The sequence below is a fragment of the Scardinius erythrophthalmus genome (genome assembly GCF_964197995.2).
Source record: "Scardinius erythrophthalmus genome assembly, chromosome: 23".
Taxonomy (NCBI): Eukaryota; Metazoa; Chordata; class Actinopteri; order Cypriniformes; family Leuciscidae; genus Scardinius; species Scardinius erythrophthalmus.
This window is the reverse complement of record NC_138243.1, coordinates 32,294,664-32,317,863: the sequence shown is the minus strand read 5'-3', so window position 1 is coordinate 32,317,863 and position 23,200 is coordinate 32,294,664. Positions and strand designations below refer to the sequence as shown.

Sequence of the window (23,200 nt, the reverse complement as noted above, 5' to 3'; positions counted from 1 at the left end):
ACCCATCGTCCAAATTAAAGTGATCTGAGGGCGCAGTATAGACGCAATACACACTAGATGTCGCCTTAAAGACATTCGTTCCAATGAACTGCCGTAGACAAGGCGACATCTAGTGTATATATCTATGCACCAGTCTGCGTACACGTCACACACCAGGATGCGCGCGCGCCCTCAGATCACTTGGATGTGGCTGTGTATAAGAGCTAAAACTATATAAATACTGTTCGTTTTCTCACACAAACCGCTCGTTTCGTGTCTTAGGACATCAATGTGTACTTACGATGGGGAATTGTTTAATTTGGACGATGGGGAATTGTTTTAATTTGGACTCTGTGCATGCTCTTTGAGACAGTGACCACAGACCTGCATTATATGACTGACAGACAAGAACGGTTTGACCTAAAAATATCAAAATTGAAACTACTGAAGAAAAAAAGACACCTACATCTTGGATGCCCTTGAGGTAAGCTAAAACATACCAAAATTTAATTTCAAAGTGAACTATCCCTTTAAGTGCTTTGCTCTAATCGCGATATGGAATAGTGTCTGTAAACCGCAAAAAGACTGTTTAAATATGAATCGCGTTTCTGTGTGTGGATGAATGAACAGCTTTTACCAAACTATATTGCTAGACTGAGATGAGCAAAAATCGACAGAAAAATGTTGAAATAAAAATGTCTTTGTATAAGTAACGTATTAAACTGCAAATTAACATTTATGTGCCCAAATATATCATAAAAACGATATGTTACAGACGAAATATGAAAGACAACATTTCATTGACTAGTTTTGGATAGATTATAAAGTTTTTACTGTAAAATAGACTACTGCCACATCAAATAAGCTTTTGTTCGCCAGTTTCTGCTCTTGTTATATATATAGTATTTTTTGTCAAAAATAAAGTGTTGTTATAGTGTTTGTTCCAATGTAGGCTATATTAAAACTAATGAATCCTTATCTTTGAAATACATATGATAAAATGTAAACTTTTAAAAAAGAGATTACACTTTAAATATTGTTAAAATTTTAATTGTTGTTGATTTACATGTGAAAACTTAATAAAATAGCAAAAAATATTTACAAGGTAGATGTAAACAATCTCAATATGTCAATATAAGCCTTCTCATTAAATTATTTATTATTGTGTTTTATTAGTGACACATTTGGGGAGAGGATATATTCCAAAACTTTCTGAAAATACAGTATGAGAATTAACTGCACATTTACTAGAAATGTTTACCTTGGATATTATACATAATATCCATAATTTGTTGAAAAAGAAAAAAAAAATCTATCATTGTTCATGATCATTCACGCCCACACACATACTGCCTTTCCAAACAAAGCGTGTCTTACAAAGTTTAAATCAATGTATTGTTTTATGTGAACGATTAGGCAGGATGATTTTCACATCATTTTGAAGCAAAAAAAAACTCTAGGCGACAACATCCATTAGTCAAAAGTCTTGTGGACACATATTTAGTATGTGTTTTGTGGCCTTATTTCAGAAACTTTCATTTTTAGTTTTTTCACTAACCATGCATAAACATTCTCTCAAAAATACGAACATGTACATACATGTTGCTCACATATTATGGCAGCTCTGTTTGTGCTAAATAGAGTGTAATTACACCTTTGCCATTAATATGTTTATAAGCAACTGAAAAAAACACAAATGTCAGGGCATGTCAAAACATCTCAAGAACCCCAAAAACACCTTAGACCCCAGCGTTACACACACACGCCAGCGTTACACACACACACGCCAGCGTTACACACACACACACAACTCAAGTTACTTGTATTGAGTTTCCCCAACACTGCTCAGGAGTTTGCTCTGTGTGACACTAACCGCTGGACTGTGGGCCCGCTCCGGGACAGGTGTGTGTTTGCTCCGCTCCGGGACAGGTGTGTGTTTGCTGCGCTCCGGGACAGGTGTGTGTTTGCTGCGCACCGACGGCTTCTCCACAGCACCTGAAGCTTTCTTACTCTTCCGCGGACTCATTTCACTAGGACAAGATTCATTAGGAATAAGCATCATTATCCAAGAGGCTCAATGAAATCAGTGCAGTGTTTCTGATCAATGAAGTGAGGAATAAAAAAAACTAATAATAAAAACAGCTAATATGTTAAAATTCTCAATCAGAATTTAGTTTAGATTTTGGGTAACACTTAACAATAAGGTTCATTAGTTAACTACATTAACATTAGTTAACTACCTTAGTTAACATGAACTAAGAATGAACAATACTTCTTCAGCATTTATTAATCTTAAAGGGGTCATATAATGGTACATGCACTTTTACAAGTTGATTGTACTGAAATGTGTGTTGGCAGTGCCTGTACACAACCATCATAAAATGATAAAAATCCATCCAGTGTTTTTTTTTTAATCTCCTTATATGTTTGACCCTCTCTGAAATCAAGCCGTTTGACCGTGTGACGTCACACGGTCGGACGCCCCTCCCACGATTGTGATTGACAGCAGCGTTTCAACACAGACCCGCCCTCGCTCGTGAGCGAGCTGTCAATCATAGTCCGCGCGTCATTGTTGATACCCTCACTGGAGCGCTGTCTATGAGCAGAATGGCGTCTGCGATTGTTCTTCGGTGTAATAAGGAACACAGCAGTCATTTGGATGTTCCTAAATCCGAACCGTTGAAGACGCAGTGGCTGAGTTTTGTTTTTGAAGGGATATGCCCAAAGGATTGACGCGGGGATTCCCCACTGTGTTTCCCCACGATCGTCTGTGCTTTCCTGTTTGCGTGAATCATTTCACACCAGACAGCTTTACAAACGAGAAAAAACGGATCGGTACCAACGTGTTCCTGCTGAACCTCCAGAAGTGAGTGTGATGTTTTATTAACCTTTATATTAATATTTATATTAATCTTTGCAAATTTGCAAACCTTGCTGCACGCTTCATGATGAATGCATCTAAGGTTTACACTCAGGGTACATTACGGCATGTTTTCTATGTACGACGTTCTCAATATAATTCATAATCCCACGTTTATAATGAACAACGCGTGGTTATTGTGTTAGAAACGGTGTACGCACAGAACAGAGGGGCGGGGTGAGCAAAGCTCATTATCATTTAAAGACACATGCACTGAAACGGCGTGCTGAAAACAGAGCTGTTTTTGACCAGGTAAAATTAGTGTTTTCTTACAATACTAATGAGAATTTTTAATTAAAGTATATTACAAACTTTTAATTTAGACCCTAAAGAATCATATTAGCTTGTACAAAAATGGCATTATATGACCCCTTTAAATGTTAATTTCCACATATACGTTATTAAAATCAAAGGTTGTATTTGTGAACATTAGTTAATGCACTGTGAACTAACATGAACAAACAATGAACAGCTGTATTAATAACTCACATTAACAAAGATTAATACACAGGGCTCGACATTAAGGCTTGTCCGCTTGTCCGGGACAAGTGGATTTTTTTGTAGGACAAGTGGAAGAGAAAATTAGTTGTCCCACTGGACAAGTTAAATTTCAAACAAAATAAAATGCCATGTTACTTCACGTTATGTGCCACTCTTTACGTCTATAATTTTACAGATTTAATTTTACCGATTTGAGACGTCGCATCACTGCCAGATTCAAACTGTGCTTTCGCGCGTTGCCTGGCGCTGAGCCAGAGTCGGACGCGTTCAGCGCTGTCATATATCACAACTAAGCAGTGTTTTCAACCTCATAATGTTTATTTTAGGTTTCAGATATTTAAATACACATAAGCACGAGTAAAACAATACATTTGGAGTTTGTAAAATACACACTGATGTCTATGGAAGCAGCAATAACAATCTATTCAAATATAATTTGCCGACGTGTGTTATTCATATCAGACAAACATAGTGGAAGTAACTATAAAGTTTACTCTATTCTTCTCAGTTCACCGGCCACTTTCTTGCATTTATTTCGGGAGAAACTGATGAATTCACGTGCTGTAAATCCGACTGACAGGACAACATTGCGGCGCCCATCTCATGATCAAGATTATTTATAAAGGTTTTTAAACAACCAAACACACTCACTCACACGTATTTGAGAATCGGAATATCAGATAGTCTGATTGATGACATGGTAAGCAAGTTTGTGAATATTTTGAATAAAGGAAAAGCGAAATAAAAGCGACACATCTGTCATACAGTATTATTGTGGCTGCAGTGTATCGCGTCGCCATGGAAACATTAAAGGGAACGTTCGCCTTGAAAAAACTCACTCTGGGGGGTGGGGGGGTCAGTTAGAATATTTTAAACTTACGCGTGAAAGGGTGAAAGAAAAGATCAAAAATAAATATATGTGTGTGCTGTAAAGTGGTTAGAAAAAAAAAATCGGAATCGGCAGGTCAAACTCAATGAAAAACCGGAATCGGCCTAGAAAATTGTAATCGGTGCATCTCTATGTCTACAAAATTATTTTAGATTTAGTATACAGTAAGTCTAGCTAGCTTCAGCTTGTCTAGCTAGATGGCAAATTCTGAGGATACCTACAAGAGTCACCACTTCCTCTGGTGATACACTGCACACCAGCGTGCAAAGTATTACTTTGTATTATGGAGTCTGGAGATCTGGAGTCTGGAGATCCTTATTTCTTGTTGAAGGGGAACTCTGTTCTTGGGACACGTTCCTTTCTACTGTTTCAACTGAATTTTATTAATATTGATAGTGTTTGGATGCTTTCAATGGTTTGTTCGAATTCTGCATTAGCAAAACACAAAAAAACAAATAAATGATAAAATTATATATCTTTACCCGGACAAGTGACTTTTGTGCATGGACAAGTAAAACATAAATTTACTTGTCCGAAGGACAAGTGCCTCAAAAAGTTAATGTCAAGCCCTGATACATACTGTAACAAATGTTTTGTTCATTGTTAGTTCATGTTATTTACTACATTAATGTTAACTAATGAACCTTTTTGTAAAGCGTTACCAGATTTTGTCAACATTTTAATTTTAATTAGTTTTAGTAGTTGTTCTGTTTGCCATTTTTCTATGCCATCAAGCTGAAAAAAGTTGTTAAATATATTTTATTCAAGTTAAATGTTTATTTGATGTTTTGATAACACTTCAAAAGCTGCATTATGTACTAAAAAAAAGTTAACATTTTAACATACAGAATTTATTTATCTCATTTAATGTCAAGTTCAACATTTACCAACACATTTTTTAGGGCAAAAGTTAACAATGCACTGTGAACATGAACAGCTATTTTACTTTAATAAGTGTTCACAGTTAGATCGTGCTAGTTAACACAAGCCTATTGTAAAGCGTTACCAAGGGTTTGTTCACGCTCATCACAAACAGCAGAAGTGAAGAAAACATCCTGACACCGAGCGACTGAGAAATGAAAGTAAATCTAGCTTTATTGTACCTGTCATTAGAAGCTCAAGTTTCACTTTAAATATAAAATAACCCTTCACAATCATTCTTTACAATTAATGTCAGTCAGATTTCTATCAACACATTGAATGATTAAAACATGTTTGAACTAACGAAAGAATTAGCTTGTTTTCTGGTCACTTTCATGACAATAACCCGGTTTATTACCTTTTCATGTCTTTGAGTCTGTCCGCTCTTTCTTCAGGATGGGCTCGAGCTTCAGAGTTCCCTGAAAACAATGGAAGTTTGAGATTAGAGTTCAAATGAAGAAACTTTCCTGGGGAAATAAATAAATCACTCCTGCGTTCAGGAACAACCCGCAGAACCAGAAGAACCGCTAGCGCTTGACACCGGTGAGCGTCTAGAAACAACCGCATCAGCTGAAGGAGGGAACAAGCACGGCACGAGACTCACCGGAAACAGCGTGACACACACTTCCTCTAGAGGGAGCGTCTATGACAACATACCCACATGAATGAAAACATTCTTTCAATTCCACGAGATATTCAAGCTTCGTTCTGTTTGCCAGTCCATAACAGCACACTAACACACGAGTTATCAGTGACCTTGGAGAGAGGGATGAGCGCTGGGAACAGACGTGAGATGCAGCCTTCACTTCCAGATAACACACGTTCAGCACAGATGTGTGTGTGTGTGTGTGTTCAGAGACGAGAGAGAGAAGCCTACTGCCATTACAGGTTTTAAACGGGTTATCTGCAGGGTTTTAGCCAAATGTAAAGGATTAGTTCACTTCAGAATTAAAATTTCCTGATGATTTACTCTCCGCCTCGTCATCCTAGATATTCATGCGTTTCTTCAGTGGAAAAGAAATGAAGGTTTTTGAGGAAAACATTCCAGGATGTTCCTCCATATAGTGTCTTCAATGGGGTCCAACGGGTCGAAGGTCCAGATGTGAGTTTCAGTGCAGCTTCAAAGTCTCGACACGATCCAGCCGAGGAATAAGAGTCTCATCTAGACAAACCATCGGCCATTTGATAACAAAAATAAACATTTATATACTTTAACCACTAATGCTCGTCTAGCACTAGCTGTGATGCGCCACACATTACGTAATCGGGTTGAAAGTTCACGTGTGACGCAAGTGGAAGTACTGACTTAGTGTTTACAAAGAGAACGTGCAAAGACTGAGTCAAACAGCATTTACAAAAAAAAGTAAAACAACGATGTTGTACAATTTTGGAGGAGAAAATTAGATGAGTTTTTCTCCCTACCACAGTACTTACGCCTACGTCACACTTGACCTTTCAACAAGACGAGCATTTGTGGTTAAAGTACATAAATGTTTATTTTTGTTATCAAATGTCCGCTGGTGTGTCTAGATGAGACTCTTATTCCTCGGCTGGATCGTGTCGAAGCTGCACTGAAACTCACATCTGGACCTTCGACCCGTTGGACCCCATTAAAGTCACTATATGGAGAAACATCCTGGAATGTTTTCCTCAAAAACCTTCATTTCTTTTCCACTGAAGAAAGACATGAACACTTGGATGACGAGGCAGAGAGTAAATCATCAGGACATTAAAATTTTGCTAAAAAACTATAAAGCTTGCGACAAATAAAAAGCAAAACGTGCAGAAATGAAGCACAGAATAAGACATTCATAACGCAGCGTTCAGAAGAGCAGAGCACATTTAAACTCAAGCTCAACACAAATGCAAATGCTGAAATATCTGAAGAATGTCGTCCCTCACCTGCAGCGTCAGCCTGGTGTCTCCCACGCTCAGACGTCTGCTATTAGAGAGAAGAACATCAGTCGTTACACTCACATCTCACAGGAACTCAGGCCTGAACTGAAGCATTAGTGGGCGACCCATATCGACGGCCAATGTTAGAGAGCAGGCGGCCGATATAAAGCATATATATATATATATATATATATACACACAACATTTAATTTAAAGAGAGTAAAAACACATGCAAAACTTTTTTTTGGCAAATCTCTGTGCACTCGTCTGAGAATCATATTTTTTCCAAGTAATGAGAATACAGCGCTAATTTCACATACAGCACACAGAGAAATTAACTATTTTGTTTCACCCATAAACGGAGAACAAAAAAGAACTTCGCTTGAAGTATATCAGGGCCTTTACAAACACACAAGATCTCACAGCTGGATTCTTTTGCAAGGTTTGCGAAAATAAACGTTTATTAGATCATTAAAGATTTATTAAGTAATTATGTACAGTCGTCAACATTTGAAGTGGATCAAAAAAGTTCAAAGTTGTCCTACGACAAGATCGGGTATTGTTCAAAATTCATGTATAACTTTGATGAAAGTCACTTCAAATGTTGACGACTGTAGAGGAACTAGGGCTGTGAAACGATTAAACGCATCTAAAAATAAAAGTTTGTTTACATAATATGTGTGTGTACTGTGTATTATTATTTTCTTTATATAAATACACGTATATATTTCAGAAAAATGTGTTTATATATATATATATATGACGATGACGAGGCGGCCTGGGCTGTGTGTCGGCCGAGCACTCGTGAGGGAGGTGGTGTTCAGAAGGCAAGACTCACCGAACTCTCCAGGCTGGAGGAGCGAGACGGCTCTTCAGGCTGACGAGTGGATCTCTGAAGCTGAGATGAAGAGTCGCCCACATGTGCTCTGCGTTACAAACACAAGCTCTAATCCTTCAACCACGCAACACCAGAGCACAAATACGAGCTTAACCCCCATCCCGCACCCCATGACACATCTTTCCCTCACAGGATTTTTATTTTACCTTTAAATTACTAGATTTGATCAATAAATAATAAATAAATAGTACTTTAAGCACATTCCTCACATTCATTTCAAGCATAACCCTTTTAATTCAGCTCAACATATCTTACATTGTGTGTCTTTACCGACCTCTTGTGTAAAATACACAATAAGATGATATTTCATGACTCTAGATGGCCTTATAGCTCTATATGGAGTAAATGAGCTGTTCCTCTGGGTCCTAAAGTCAGTTTCCCTTCAGTGTGCATTCAGATACACATGAAGACATTATGAAATAATTTTTTGGTAAAGTTTTAGCATTTTTAGGTTTTCTATGTGTACTGAAGCATTCCTCACATTCCTAATGGGGTCAAACTGAAGGAGAACAGGTTGAAAAATAAGGATGTGTTACTTTTATTTCAACCACAAAACTATTAGAATCCTTTGTGTGTGTGTGTGTGTGTGTGTGTGTGTGTGTGTGTGTGTGTGTGTGTGTGTGTGTGTGTGTGTGTGTGTGTGTGTGTGTGTGTGTGTGTGTGTGGTTCAAGTGTGACTAAAGTCCTAGAGTCTTGGACCCCTCAAACACTCAAATGTAAAAAACCCTACAAACCTGGTTTTAGAAGAAATCCTTTTAGTTTCCGTCTTCTTGGTCTTCATTTGGTCTGCTAGAGGAAACACAACAGTAATAATGAGGAGAGGTGTCAGGAGTCTTTCTTTCTTTTATAAGGACAGCACACATTAATCAACATTTCTGTAAACGTGCCAGTGTTAGCCAGCTGGATAATGTTCAACTGCAGTCCTTTGGCAAGATGTTTTTGAAACCTCCAAAATAATAAGTACATTTCGAGGACCTCATAACTCCATAAAGACAGCACTAACATCAGAAGAAGAGTAGAGCCCGACCGATAAAGAATTTTTAAGGCCGATACCGATACAAATATTTGCTGATTTAAAAATCCGATATTCCGATATATCGGCCGATATACATATATTTAAAAAAAATCCAGAAACGCGTAACAAAACATAAACAGTTCTGATAAATATAATATATAAAAATACAAACTTAAGATATGAAAACAACCTTTGAACAAAAAAAAAAATCTAAATTTTGATTATTTCGAGAACCGTTCATCCAATCGACTTCACAAGGGAGTGTAGTGTCGCATTTGGTGCAATAGCCTATAGATGGACACGCGAGACGCCGCACGTTCAGAATTAATAAACTTTTAGTAAACTACAGAACAGCGCGAGCGGGAAGCGGCGCACCTCACGCCGGCAGGGCTTATGCTCCGAGAACGGACACTGATATAAAACGCACACGTCTGTTAAATTAAGCAATACTTTTACGGTAGTCTAATATTTTTCTGACTAACAAATTACTTACACAGTAAAGGGTAGATTTAAATAAAGAGAAACGGAATTTAAATAAAGAAAAACGAAATTTAAATAAAGGAAAACGAAATTTAAATAAAGAAAAAACGAAATTTAAATAAAGAAAAACGATATTTAAATAAAGAAAAACGAAATTAAGTTAAATCTAAAACGAGATTAATTTAGATTGATAATAAGGGGTAAAAAGGCTAGTACATTTTGTTTCTACTATTATTCTATTTTCCACAATGTCAAAGCAACGCAGCTTAGCCCAAAACACAAGCTCAGGCATGCACTTCGGTCCATACAAACTCCGCTGTTCTGCGCTCTAGCCAGAGAACAGTCCAGTTGCTGGAACACCGCGTCGGTTCTATTTCTACCATGCACGCGTTTTACGCGTGGCTGGAGCCGCATCTGAGACGCGTGTCTCACACAGGCAGTGGGCAAACTCCAACCTGTTAACATGGGAGCCGAAATAAAAACGCTCACGCCAGCAGCCAGTGTGTGCCGGCCTTATTCAAGCACGAATGAGAACCATTTCGTGGGGGATCCCAGGTGTGCAAAAAAAAAAAAACGAATATTCCAATGTCAAATTTTCAAATCGAATACCAACCCACCGAACGAATATTCGGGTCCAGCCCGAATATTTATTTATCGGCCATTATAAATGCTGATACCGATAGTTTGGAAAATGCCTAATATCGGCCGGCCGATATATCGGTCGGGCTCTAAAGAGTTCTCAGCACAGGACACAAGCCATGCGAAGCAACAACGCACGGCAGAACCTCAGTGTGAGTGTGCAGAGTGTGTGTGAGTGTGTGGAGTGTGTGTTACCGGCGTTCTCCTGCAGCTCGCTGTGGAAGCGCTCACTCTGCTGGAGCAGGTCTTTCAGCCCGTCCGGGTCAGCGCCGCACGCCTCCTGAGCCTCACGGTTGGCCAGCACAGCCTTCTGGTGCTCGCCCAGGTAGAACAGCGCGTCACAGAAGCGATAATGGCCCTGGAGGAGAGGAATTTTATCAAATTAAAATTTCGATTCCTTTGTTAGCGTTTCAATATGACTTAAAGCGTGAGACGACTATATTAGGCAACTTTTAAAGGGACAGCAGCCTAATATTCCTGCAGCCGTCTCTATAATAACACTAATATTCCCGCTCTATAATAACACTAATCAAATATAAAAAGACCAGAAAATCCACTCGTTCACTGAATAACTTCTGTAACTATATTTGTAATGTATATTTTATTTATAAACTGCAGTGTTATTTTACATTTAATTACAGTTTCTGAACCTGAAAATCTTAAAACACTGTTTATTTCAGTCGTATCTGTGTTCAGTTGTGTCTGTTTGTTGCTTGTTGTTCTTTTTTAATCATTGAGTGTTTATTGTCTTTAATAATGCTTGAAGTTTATATCAGTTCGGCTAGTTGTTCTTCTATGGTGTTTTCAGGCGAACGCTCCTTGTGTAAGAGTTCTTTAGCCTGTTCGTGATATTCAGAGACAGTTAAATGTTTTGCAATAAGACTAAATGTGAAAGATATTAAAGTTGTTGTTTTTTACCTTATTGGAATCGAAATTAGGAATTAATTAGAATCAGAATCAATAAGCAGAATCGAAACCATTAAGATTCAACCGATCCCCGACCGTACCGGAGTCACAGCAGGGTCAGGGTCAGGGTCAGTGACAGGGTCACAGCAGGGTCAGTGTCAGGGTCAGTGACAGGGTCAGTGACAGGGTCACAGCAGGGTCAGTGACAGGGTCAGTGACAGGGTCAGTGACAGGGTCAGTGACAGGGTCAGTGTAAGTTGTAATGTGGACTCATGCACTTCCTGTAAAGCTGCTTTGAAGTGATGTGTATTGCGAAAAGCGCTGTACAAATAAACGTGAATTGAACTAAATAAGACTGATGATGGTGATGATGACTCAGCGTTTACCTTGGCCCAGTCTGGCTGCAATATAATGGCTCTCTTTCCATCGCCGAGTGCTTTCCTGAAAACAACTCCCACAATCAGTCTCACACACGCGTTCCTCAGTAATGTGCATCGGAGTAACAGAAATGACACTCACAGATATTTCTCAGAGCGAATCAAACACAGCGCTCTGTTCCCGTACAGGATGTGGTTATTAGGGCTGAAACAGAACGAGAGATGAACACTCGATTACAACAGGAGACCGAACAGGATTGGGAAGTAAAGCGGTGACGATGCTCCGGCACTTACTGGTATTTGATGGCTTTAGTGTACCACTTCAGAGCCATGTCATATTTCTTTTTCTGGAACTGCTCATTTCCTTTGTTTTTCATATCGTCGCTTTTCTGGAATACAGTAAAAAAAAGAAACCAATGTCTTATTTCTGCTAATACAGCAGATCTCCAACAATAATCATCAGTCAGTGACATAAGCACTCGTGATCTGCAGGTGTCTCACCGATAAACTCCAAGTGTCCGGCTCGGACTTGAGCTCGGCGATGGCTTTCTTCTTACTGCACGACACCACCTGAAGATAACGCGCATCTGTGGGACAGACGGTTATTACACACGTGTTCTTCAGCTCTGGACACAGATCACATGACTCTATGTGGACATGGCATCATTTTGTTTCTACTCCAATTTGTTATTGAAATATAAACATTTAAATGGTGGCTGTCAAACATTTTTTCATGACAGATTTATTCAAACAACATTAAAAGTACAGTAAAAGTATCATGAATATGTGATATGGTGTTTATATGCATCAAAATGCTCATATTTAGAGTTATTTTTCTAGCTGACTCTGGAGTTTATTTCTCTGAGGTGGATGTGGCGTCACGTGACACGGGGGATAAAGCAAAACAACTCTTCTGACTGAATGTTTCCTCGGGCAAACCTCATTCCACAGCCCGTCACACCCAGTTTAGGAGCAGCTCCTCTTCTTTTTGTAATTAGGAGTTTAGCGAGTACATGCTTGACCTTCACTAATGAAACACTCAAAGAACATTTGCATTTAAAGAAAGGCCATTTTGAGCTAAGTTTCTATTAGTGTTGTCAAAAATATCGATATTTCGATAATATCGATACTGAAATATCTGAACGGTACCAATATTAATTTCCCGAAGTATCGATACTAGCCGCGCTTTCACTTTCACTTCTCTCCAAAGGCGCGCTGATGAACACCACACGCGCACTCGTCTCATTCGCTCTGGTTACATAGCAAAAGTGAAGTGAGTGGGGCCGATCACATCTGACGCGTTTTTTGCAATGAGAGTCAACTGGTTTCCAGCGAGCGTTCTGCGCGCTGTTTATGCGCCTCACGGGCCTTCCGTTTCAGTGCTGAAAGCTAGTTGCTTGAACGGCCGGAGAGTGCGATGATGGAGGTAAACTTGTGATGCTCTCGCGGGTTACCAGGAGCTTAACGACTTCACGAACCGTAACTACCACAATGTTAACAAAGTAAATAAAGTTAATAAAAGGCTGATTTGATGTTTACTTGACTGACAGGACAGCTGTTTCAGTGGTTGCCTAGCAACATAAAAAACGCAGCGCACTGCTCGTTCTGTGTGATCTTAGACAAGTACATTTTAACTGTGGTCAAATGTAAATTAACTTGTGCTTAACTTTATTCAAGAATTATTATTTAATTCTGCAATTTGCCTTCATTAGCAAATATCAATTTGATTACACAGATACTAATTAAACTAAACTGAGTTAGACAATGACATCTCTGAATTCAATAATGAAATGCCTTTAACTGAAAAGTTTAATCTTATTATTATAAATTACTGACACTCTATCCTCCAATTTGATAGTGTTAAGTGATTTGACACAATCTGTATTGTTAAAAGCACTATATAAATAAAGGTGACTTGATGTCGATTCAGTGAGCATTGTTTTCGCGTGTGATGCACACACGTTTGCGTTTAAATCTGTTCATCAAATAACGTTAATGTATTAACCAGCATTTATAATTCTGAACAAGTGCACTACCTCAGGACATTTTTGTTCATGTAAAATATACCTCATTGTCATGTTCTAAACTTGTTATATTTAGCTTTAAATAAAAAACATACGCCCTTAATATTGTGGCAGTTTTTTTCTCCGTGGTATCGAAAATGGTATTGAATATCGATATTTTTCAAGGTATCGTATCGAAGTTAGAAATTCTAGTATCGTGACAACACTAGTTTCTATTATTTACACACTTTCAATGTTTTCAATCTAATGCTTTTGCAAGACTTGACACTGTGATGTAGTCATACACATAATTAACCCATTTGCATAACTTTAACACAAGTTCTTCTTTCTCAAATAATAAAAGCCAAGAGAGCTTTTGCCGAAAAGTGAGCTAATATCACAAACTATACATAATACAATATCTGTTTTTAACCTAGCCATTATAAATAAATTATATAATGTTATTTTTTTATCTATGTTGATTATCTGAAAAGTCAGATAGAATCATTATATCGGGAGACATATGGAGTGGGTCAGACATGATTTTGACCACTTGTTTTGTAGAAAGCCTTTCTTTAAAGTGAATTTCTTTTTGTATGAATTGTATCTTAATTTTAATCGGTTTCATAAGCCAATTGCCTAGATTTAATAAATGAGAAGCAAATATACCAGACAATATAATCAGGACACGGAGGCGCCAGCGCGATATTGCACTGTACGTGAACTGGAGCTCGTCACATGAACGAACCGAAACTCAGCATATGGGCTATTTCACAGGCATGACATCATATATACATATATATATATAAATATATCTCTCATATGTGCATTTCTCTCTATAGGCGCGTTCACTACATTTAAAAATTTTTGTGTAGGCCTAATTATATTTATTAAACGTGTAGAATACTTTCCAAACCGTTACATATAGTATTATAAATGTTGTGTTCAGACGTTCATGATAAAAATAAATAAAACATACTAGAAACACTTTTAAAATGGAGTGAACACGGGGCAGTTTTCCTGTGAGCGGCAATGGAGACCCGGAGTGGATGAGGAGTGGAGTGAGAACAGAAGAGAGCACAGCCCCACTCTCTCGCACTGTGAGGGCGTTGATGGATGTGAAACTCACACTCGTTGAAGACGAAGCGTAGCGTGCGATAGCGGATCTCCACTGAGCCGAGATCCAGCAGCTTCTGACGCACACCAGGAACTCCAGAGTCCAGCAGCCACGCGATCGCCTCAGACAGACAATCCTCCTGCTGCGCACACACACACACACACACACACACACACACACACACAGAGATTACACAGACAATCCTCCTGCAACACACACACACAGGGCTCCCACACCTCGGTTAACTTCAAATTCAAGAACTTAATGTGGCGACACATTTCAAGTGAGAGCAAGGTTACATTGTGTTACCTCATAAGATACATTATTACATACAGTGTCATGGCAACGTACAACACAAAGTACCTCACACGGGAAAAACTTAACGTAACGCGTAAATGCACGTAACTAACATAAATCAAGCAAGCTAGTGCGCATGGGCCACGATTAGCGAACCGGAGGGAATAATATAGGGGTGGGCGATATGGCAAAAATATTATATCACGATTCACGATTTTATTTTATGTTGGTTTTACTATTTTGTGGCTGAGTATTACAGCCAAACTAATGTCCATATTTTAAAAACAAAGCAAAGAAAAACAAAGAAAATAATGACAAATATTTGTATCTTTGCCCCTGTCTGCCATTATATATATATAAAATGGCAGACAGGGGCAAAGATAAAAATATTTGTCATTAAATATTAAGATCAAAGATACACATTACACATACACAACTTAAAGGGCACCTATTATGCAAAATTCACTTTTACATGGTATTGAACATAAATGTGTGTTGGCAGTGTGTGAGCAAAACCACCCTAGAATGATAAAAATCCACCCAGTGTTTTTTTACAATCTCAATAAATCATGAGCACTGTCTCAGAACGAGCTGTTCTCAGATTCGGCGCAATGTGACGTAGAATTGCACAAGCCCCTCCCACGACTGTTGAGTGACACTTCAGTTTGAGCCCAGACCCGCCCTGAGTGAGCTGGACACAGAGTCCGCCATTGTTCGCCGCTTGAGCAGCTGTAGACAAGAATGTCTCCTAAGCGATTGAGGTGTGTTGTTGATGCATGTAAGAATGAACATAGCAGTCTTCATTTACTCCCGTTGTTACTCGAGGGTGGATCTGTACTGTTTGTGATCCAGCTTACGGTCTCCGGAGCGACAGGCCTAACGTGACTGGACACGGAAGAAATGAAAGTGAGAGTGTGCTCATCACAGCTCATCGAGTCATTTTACGGATATAAGGTTTACCAGTTTATTTAGCACCCACTGAAAAGGTGTGTATATTTTTGTTTACTGTTAGTTGTCACGAGTGTTTTGTGTACTTCGCTGTGTATGTTGTTGATAATGAAAGGGAGAGAGAGAGAGTTTATGGATAAGACTTTAATGCTCACTTCTTATACTGTGTTTATTCAGCTCTTACTGTGATTCTCTGGAGTAAAACTAACGCTTCATCTTTTGTGTGATGTACAATAAACTTCACTGAACTCATCAGTATATTTTTGTCATCATTCGGAAGGGGTTTGCTACAGCAGGCTTGTATTAATAGTGGATAAAAGCAGATGACAAATAAATTATAACCATAATTAAACTTAACTATACCTGTTCTATCTCTATACAGCATATATTCTCTGGCTCTGTGGGCATTATTGTCCGACTCCGAGTCGAAAAGAACACCGCAACTGAGAGTTTCTGTTGAGATTGTCCTAACTGAAGCGCGAGCTCGTGAGGCTCCGCCCCCTGGGCCGGCAGCAGCAGTCAATTTGCATTTAAAGGGATACACACTAAAGGCCTGTTCACACCGGGACGAATTTCGCGCGCGATATTCGCCGACGTTTAATGCTGCGTTCACACCAAACGCGAAAATGCGTCAAAATTCGCGCCTGCCGCGTCTAGTTATACGCGTGACCACTTTGTGTGCATTCTTTTCAAAATATAAATATTATATTAATATTAGAAAAATATTAGAAGGAAATTAATACAGGTTTGGAACAACATTAGAGTGCGTTTATTGCTACTGTCTCTTTAAGAGCTGCGCGCGACGCGTTTAATATACACGCATTTGACAAGCCGATTTTCTCTCAATTTTCTCAAGTTTGCTTTCACTTTAGACATAACCTACTTTGTTTATGTAAACCTTGTGTCTATATAACAGTATTAGCACAATAAGACTCGAAAGATAACTTAGTCCAGTATCCAGGCGCTGGTAGACAGGCTTTTAGTGCATGTGAGCTTCACATGTACGCGCTGAGAAACGCACACGCTAGAACAGCGCATCAGCACGCGAATTAAATGTTTAACCGGCAAGGCATTAAAGCACATGCAAATTATGAACTTTTGTGAACTGCAGTGTCCCATTCCACTGAGTTAACATTTTATGTGAATATATGTCGCGTTGTTGGGACAGAGGCGCCAGAACAGATAATGCACGATTCTACGATATTTCTTCAAAAGCAGATCGTGGAGACATTTTAATCGCCCACGATCAAAAATCATCATATGGCACACCCCTAGAATAAAATAAATAAAACTTCTTGCACAAGACGTGTATCTGTGTGCGTTTCATTTCAAAAACTTTCCAGGGCCTTGAATTATCTTTTTCAGATTCACAGACTTCCAAGTATTTCCAGGAGCCGTGGGAGCCCTGAGTCAGGCGTGCTACAGGGACACTCCTCACGCTCACGCCGTCCCCGATGTCCTGTACACGACTCTCTCTCTGCAGAAACACTGAACCTCCACACACTGACAGATAAAGCAGCGCAATGAAGCTTCTCACGGTCAACCCTGTTGTTATGCAAATGAGCAGCCAGAACACATTAAAAGTTTTCGTTTTCTGTGAGAACGGTGTCGTGTTAGTGGCCGCTAAGTTAATAACTAATGATCTTTACAATGGAAGTGAATCAATGAAAACTAACTTTATCTGGACAATAACTTTATTCTAGATCTGCTGTAAAGACTAAACTATCTCTGTTACTGTAATCTCCTGTTATCTCTGTAAAGCTGCTGTGAAACTCTATATTGTTAAAGCGCTGTATAAATGAAGGAGACTCGACGGTCACTAGGCCTGTCGCGATTGATAGATTGGTAGAAGCACCGATTACAGCACTTACACACGATACGTCCCCTTTCATAGACAGAGCAGAATCCCTGTCACTCAAGAATAAGATTGTGTGTGTGTGTGTGTGAGAATCAAGATCAGTGCCATTATATGGACTCGTCTCGCAGTGATGGATTATTGCCCTAAAACCCTTCCTGTGTGTTTCTCTGAAGAAAGTAAGTCATATACATCTGGGACAGCACGAGAGTGAGGGAATGATGAGAGAATGTTGATTTCCGGGTGGAGAATCTCTTTAAAGAGTTAGTTCACCCAAAAATGAAAGTTCTGTCAGTAATTACTCGCCCTCATGTCGTTCCACACCCGTTCATCTTCGGGACACAAATTAATATATTTTTGATGAGATCAGATCGCTTGGGGGGCTCCATTGACAGCTATTTAACTAACACTTTGAAGGCCCAGAGAGGTAGGAAAGACATTGTTAAAATAGTCCATGTGACTATAGTGGTTCAACCTAAATTTTATGAAGCAACGAGAATACTTTTTATGCTTATTATCAAAAGTCCGAGCCACCGGATCTCATCAACAATATCTTCTGTCCCGAAGAAGAACGAAGGTCTTACAGGTTTGGAACGACATGAGGGAGAGTAATTACTGGCAGAAGAAAGGCTTACGGCAGCGTACCAAGGAGAAGAGTCTGCTCAGCGACACCACGGCTCGGGCTTTCCTCTCCATGTCCCTGTGAGACAGCTGAGCAAAACAAGACATGTGATCAGAACCGAAGACTCAGTGAAGGACGAGCGTGAGCTTCGTCAGGACGGATACGTACGCCTCGCTCCATCGCCTCCAGGATACTCTCCAAGATCTCGATCTTCTCCAGCCTCTTCAGACTCAGATCGTTCGACACACTGAAGGATAAAACAGCGCAATGAAGCTTCTCAAATCCTCACGGTCAACCACACACTGTTTCTGTGCAAATGAACAGCCGGAACACATTAAGCGTTTTCTGTGAGAACGGTGTGTGTTAGCGGCCGCTAAGCTAATAACAAATGATCTTCACAACAGAAGTGAATCAATGAAAACTAACTTTATCTGGACAATAACTCTATTCTAGATCTGCTGTAAAGCCTAAACCAGGGGTGGGCAAACTACGGCCCGCGGGCCACATGCGGCCCGTTAGGCTGTTTAATCCGGCCCGCCGAGTATTTAAAAAAATTGTCTTAAGATCGCATTAATTTTGCCTTTTTTCTTGCAATACTTTGCGTTATATATATATATATATATTGCGTTGCATATATTTGACAATCGGAATATCAGATATTGCATGCCATAGCTAACAAATGTAAAAAAGGAAAAATGACATAAAAGCAGATCATCATTCATTCAGCGCTGTTGTGGCTGCGGTGTGTCACATAACAAGCAATGACGCGTCACCATGGAAACCAAACAGACAGCGACTTAAGCGCATAGACTTGTTGCACGTTAATGTTTTTTCCTTTTTTGGAAACTCAATGAGAAAAAAAATGTTTGGTAACCGCTTGCACACCTTAGTTTTTCCTTTGATTTGTCTGCTATTTAGTTTCTTTGCTCCTCTGGATTTGTGGATGTATCCTGCCCGATTCCGTTTACCGACCTTTATCGCCCGGCTTTCGACTACGCTCCCCTGTCTGCCATGTACAGAACCCGTTTTTTTTTTTTTTCATTAAATGTTCTGATCTCCCTTTGCCTTTTATGTTTTATTTTATTATTCTTAAAATAAATTTGTATATTCGTTTATTTCCACAAATGTATGACTTTTGGAAGTGCAAATTGCCATTCAGTTTTAATAAAGTTGAATTAACGTAACCTGTAATTTTTACTCTTCTAAGTGTACACTTGCAGATGTTTTGTTTCTAATTTACTGTTAGGCGATTAAATAATAATAAGGATAAACAATATTTAAAAAGTATAGGCTATAATTATCTAACATCTTTAAAAATTAACATCAAAACATAACATGCTAAATGGGGGATATCTAGCATAAAAAAATGTATTGTCAGAATGTCGTCTCTCAGTTGTTGAATTTCGCACAGACATTGCCACAACATTGTCTGTTTGCTCAGCCCGATCTTATGAAAGTGTGAATACCACGAATTGTATTTGTAGTGCATAATATGTTTTCGCGTGCATATGATATGCACTTTATGGCGTGTAATAGGCACGCACTCCACACCCCTAATCCTAACCAAGGGGTTTACAGTGTGTAGCATGCACGAAAAAAAAAAAAAAAAAAAAAAACTTTTTTGGCATATAAATGGCACGAGAAATAAAATGTGTGGTATAGATACGCACTTTCATGAGATCGTGCTTCATAATCTGCTACTGGGCCGGCCCTCTGTCAAATTTTTAAAACCCAGTGTGGCCCTTGAGCCAAAAAGTTTGCCCACCCCTGGCCTAAACTATCTCTGTTACTGTAATCTCCTGTTATCTCTGTAAAGCTGCTGTGAAACTCTATATTGTTAAGGCGCTGTATAAATGAAGGTGACTTGACTATTATTGATTTGTCTGAATCAGATCTCTCTGAAGCGACTCACTTGGAGTCCAGAAAGCCCATCTCGACGGCCCAGAAGGTGGTGGGGTGGTTCTCCTGCTGTCGGAGGAGGATATGCCACCAGAACACGGACACGTGCATCAGGTGACCCACAAGCTTCTTCACCTCCGGCTTTATCTTCATCCACCGCTCATATATGACGTCTAGAACACAGCAACACTGAAACATCTGCCAAACTGCTCCTTAATCACACACACCGTCACACACACACACACTCACCGGGCGGCTCCATGTGAATGAACGGGAACTGGTTCTGATAGATCTGAGGGAAAACAGAGTGAATCATGGGTGTGTTCAGTACAGTGAGTCACTGAATCACTTGACCTGAATCATGACTCTATTGTCTTTAAAGCAGAATTTTAACTTTTCATAGTTTGCATCACTGATTCAGTTTAATAAATAAAGCTGACTTGACGTCTGAATTCAACTCACAATCTTGGTTCTGTGTCGCTTAACTCCCTCCTCCTCCAGATCCGAGTCCTCTATGTCTGACATTCTGATTCAAAAACAAAAACATGAAAATCATCTTCATTACAGATTATTCATTTCGAGTATTGCATTTAATCTTGTTATTCGTACTGGTTACTATTCCTTATCGTGTGTATTTAATGTATCCTATGCCCCCTTCTGTCTCGAGAGGATAAAATAATGTAATTGTGGTAAAGTAGAGATGACAAAGATCGTGCATGTTGAATTCGGGATGTTTCCCATACTGCACCTCACCTGATCCACACCTGCGCACTAACGACAGGTCAAACACACCTCAGCGAGTCAAGAAACACCTCAAAAAATCAAAAACACCTCAAAGAGTCAAAAACACCTCAATGACACACAGATATTTGATGTTTATGCCGTGATATGTGGTCTCTAACACGCTGATTCCGAGTGATGAACATCTGAGGGAGTTTTACCTCAGCTCGCGAAACGCGCCAAAACTCGACGTGTCCTCATCTCACAGATTTGAATAACGCATAAAACCTACATGTTATCTGCACGAGTATCAATATGTTTAATGATTTATGTGATTCTGAAGCAGAGGAACTTTATCAGGAAGTTGAACGCGACGTGTCTTCGCCGCGACACTTTAATAGCATTTATCTGAATCAACAGCGAAAACGTCAGTTTTCTGAGGTCAGTGCATCATCAGAAATATGATGATGTATAGTAATGTTTATTACTAACCTCTGTAAGTAAGAGAAGGAACTGAAGAGCTGCTGATGTTTCCTGATGTCTGAGTCTCTGCTTGTGATGATCTCACGCGTGAACTGAAGAAGCGAACCTGAGCGAATACCGGACAGCGCCTCTAGTGTTCGCCCGAGGGATCACGGGGGGGGGGGGGGTTGCTTTTAAAATACTGTGTGAAAAAAAAATATTTACATATAAAAATACTGTGTGAAAAAATATATTTAAATACAAATACAGTATTTTGTATTTTGAAAATACACAAAATACATGTGAAATTGGCCGTCCAGTGCAGGTACAGGTCATAGTGAATGAAGAAACTACATCGGCCTACTGACTTTACATTCCCCGCCCTCTCTGTCATTCTTTCTTTCTTTCTTTCTTTCTTTCTTTCTTTCTTTCTTTCTTTCTTTCTTTCTTTCTTTCTTTCTTTCTTTCTTTCTTTCTTTCTGTCATTCTTTCTTTCTTTCTTTCTTTCTTTCTTTGATTCAGATTCAGATTCAGATTCAGATATGTTTATTAGTCCCCAAGGGGCAATTCAGTTCTACAGCCAACTCAATAAGGGTTAAAGTTAAATTATTAGCACACAGTAAATATAAGAATTGTAAAGTTAAAAATGTATACAAAACAATCACACCCAGACACACACACACACACACACACACACACACACACACACACACACACACACACACACCCAGACACACACACACACACACACACACACACACACACACACACACACAGCACAACATACACATTCACCTGCCAGTGACAGAACAAGCAGTGGAATACAAGAGCGATTTTGTGTAGTTATGAGTTATCATTTAAAAATCTTATAGCAGAGGGAATGAATGAGTTTGCATAGCGATTCGTTTTGCGTATTGGCACATAATACCGCCGACCTGACTGCATGAGAACAGATCCATTCCTGAGCGCATGATCTGGTTGGCACAGTATTCTGTCTGCTTTTTTCCAGAGAGAACAAAATATCATTTAATTGGGTACCAGTGATTTTTGAGCATACTTTAACAATGTCGCTCAAACTCTTTTTGTCTTTCACAGCTAGACCATTAAGAAAGAAAAAGTTAATAGATTCTCAATGAATGCCTGATAGTTCATAACATTCTTTTACAAACCCCAAAGGAGTTCAGCTACCTCAGTAGGAATATTCTTTGGTTTGCTCGCTTAATAATGCTATCAGTGTTCTCTCTGAATTTCAATTGTGAGTCAAATACTGTGCCCAAACACTTGAATGTTTGTAGGCTACCACCTGAACACCTTCATTGTGTATTACACTCGGTTTTGGTTCGTCACTAACCTTCCTAAAATCTATAATCAGTTCTTAGTCTTTGACACATTTGAGTCAAGGAGACTGTCGTCGCACCATCTAGCAAACTCCTCAAGGGCACTGCTATGATCCGGTTGGTTGCCCTGTAGAAGGGACAACAGGGCTGTCATCTGAAAACTTCACTAAGTGGCTAGTCTCCCAAAAGGAAAGAGGAAAACAGGGACGTCAGACTTAACAAGCGGACTGAAACACAAATGTTTTAAAGTTAAGTGAAGATGAACATTTTTATTTAAAAAATTACATTGATTTATTACATGGAACATGTGTTTCCATGCATTTTGTTGAGATGTCTTTTATGGTTGAGTAATCATGTTGCTTATACTATTTTTTGTGTATTCATAGATCTATTACTAGCTTTTTTCCCCAAGTGTATGGAAGTGCATGTATTAAAATGGATCTAAAATATGTAATAAATAATTCAAGTTCCTCAGGAAACCTGTGTGGTTCCTCAGAGACCCGTCCTAGAGGATCTGCA

At 39.2% G+C, this 23,200-nt stretch overlaps 1 protein-coding gene across 1 annotated transcript in view; it reads right to left on the bottom strand.

The window, feature by feature from the left end:
* Positions 1-21,510, bottom strand: part of LOC308683506 (dual specificity tyrosine-phosphorylation-regulated kinase 1A-like) — a 55,577-nt gene extending 34,067 nt beyond the window's left edge. The window contains exons 1-17 of the mRNA XM_081353967.1: positions 21,375-21,510; positions 20,625-20,688; positions 20,412-20,454; positions 20,176-20,335; positions 18,432-18,510; positions 18,287-18,352; positions 14,554-14,683; positions 11,923-12,008; positions 11,716-11,810; positions 11,564-11,626; positions 11,431-11,485; positions 10,334-10,496; positions 8,739-8,793; positions 7,945-8,032; positions 7,113-7,152; positions 5,569-5,629; positions 1,811-2,009 (exon numbers count right to left, since the gene is read on the bottom strand). Coding sequence (XP_081210093.1) covers positions 1,811-2,009; positions 5,569-5,629; positions 7,113-7,152; positions 7,945-8,032; positions 8,739-8,793; positions 10,334-10,496; positions 11,431-11,485; positions 11,564-11,626; positions 11,716-11,810; positions 11,923-12,008; positions 14,554-14,683; positions 18,287-18,352; positions 18,432-18,510; positions 20,176-20,335; positions 20,412-20,454; positions 20,625-20,687 — 1,446 coding nt within the window. The 5' untranslated portion in view covers position 20,688; positions 21,375-21,510. The remainder of the gene's footprint in view (positions 1-1,810; positions 2,010-5,568; positions 5,630-7,112; positions 7,153-7,944; positions 8,033-8,738; positions 8,794-10,333; positions 10,497-11,430; positions 11,486-11,563; positions 11,627-11,715; positions 11,811-11,922; positions 12,009-14,553; positions 14,684-18,286; positions 18,353-18,431; positions 18,511-20,175; positions 20,336-20,411; positions 20,455-20,624; positions 20,689-21,374) is intronic.
* Positions 21,511-23,200: the final 1,690 nt, after the last annotated feature.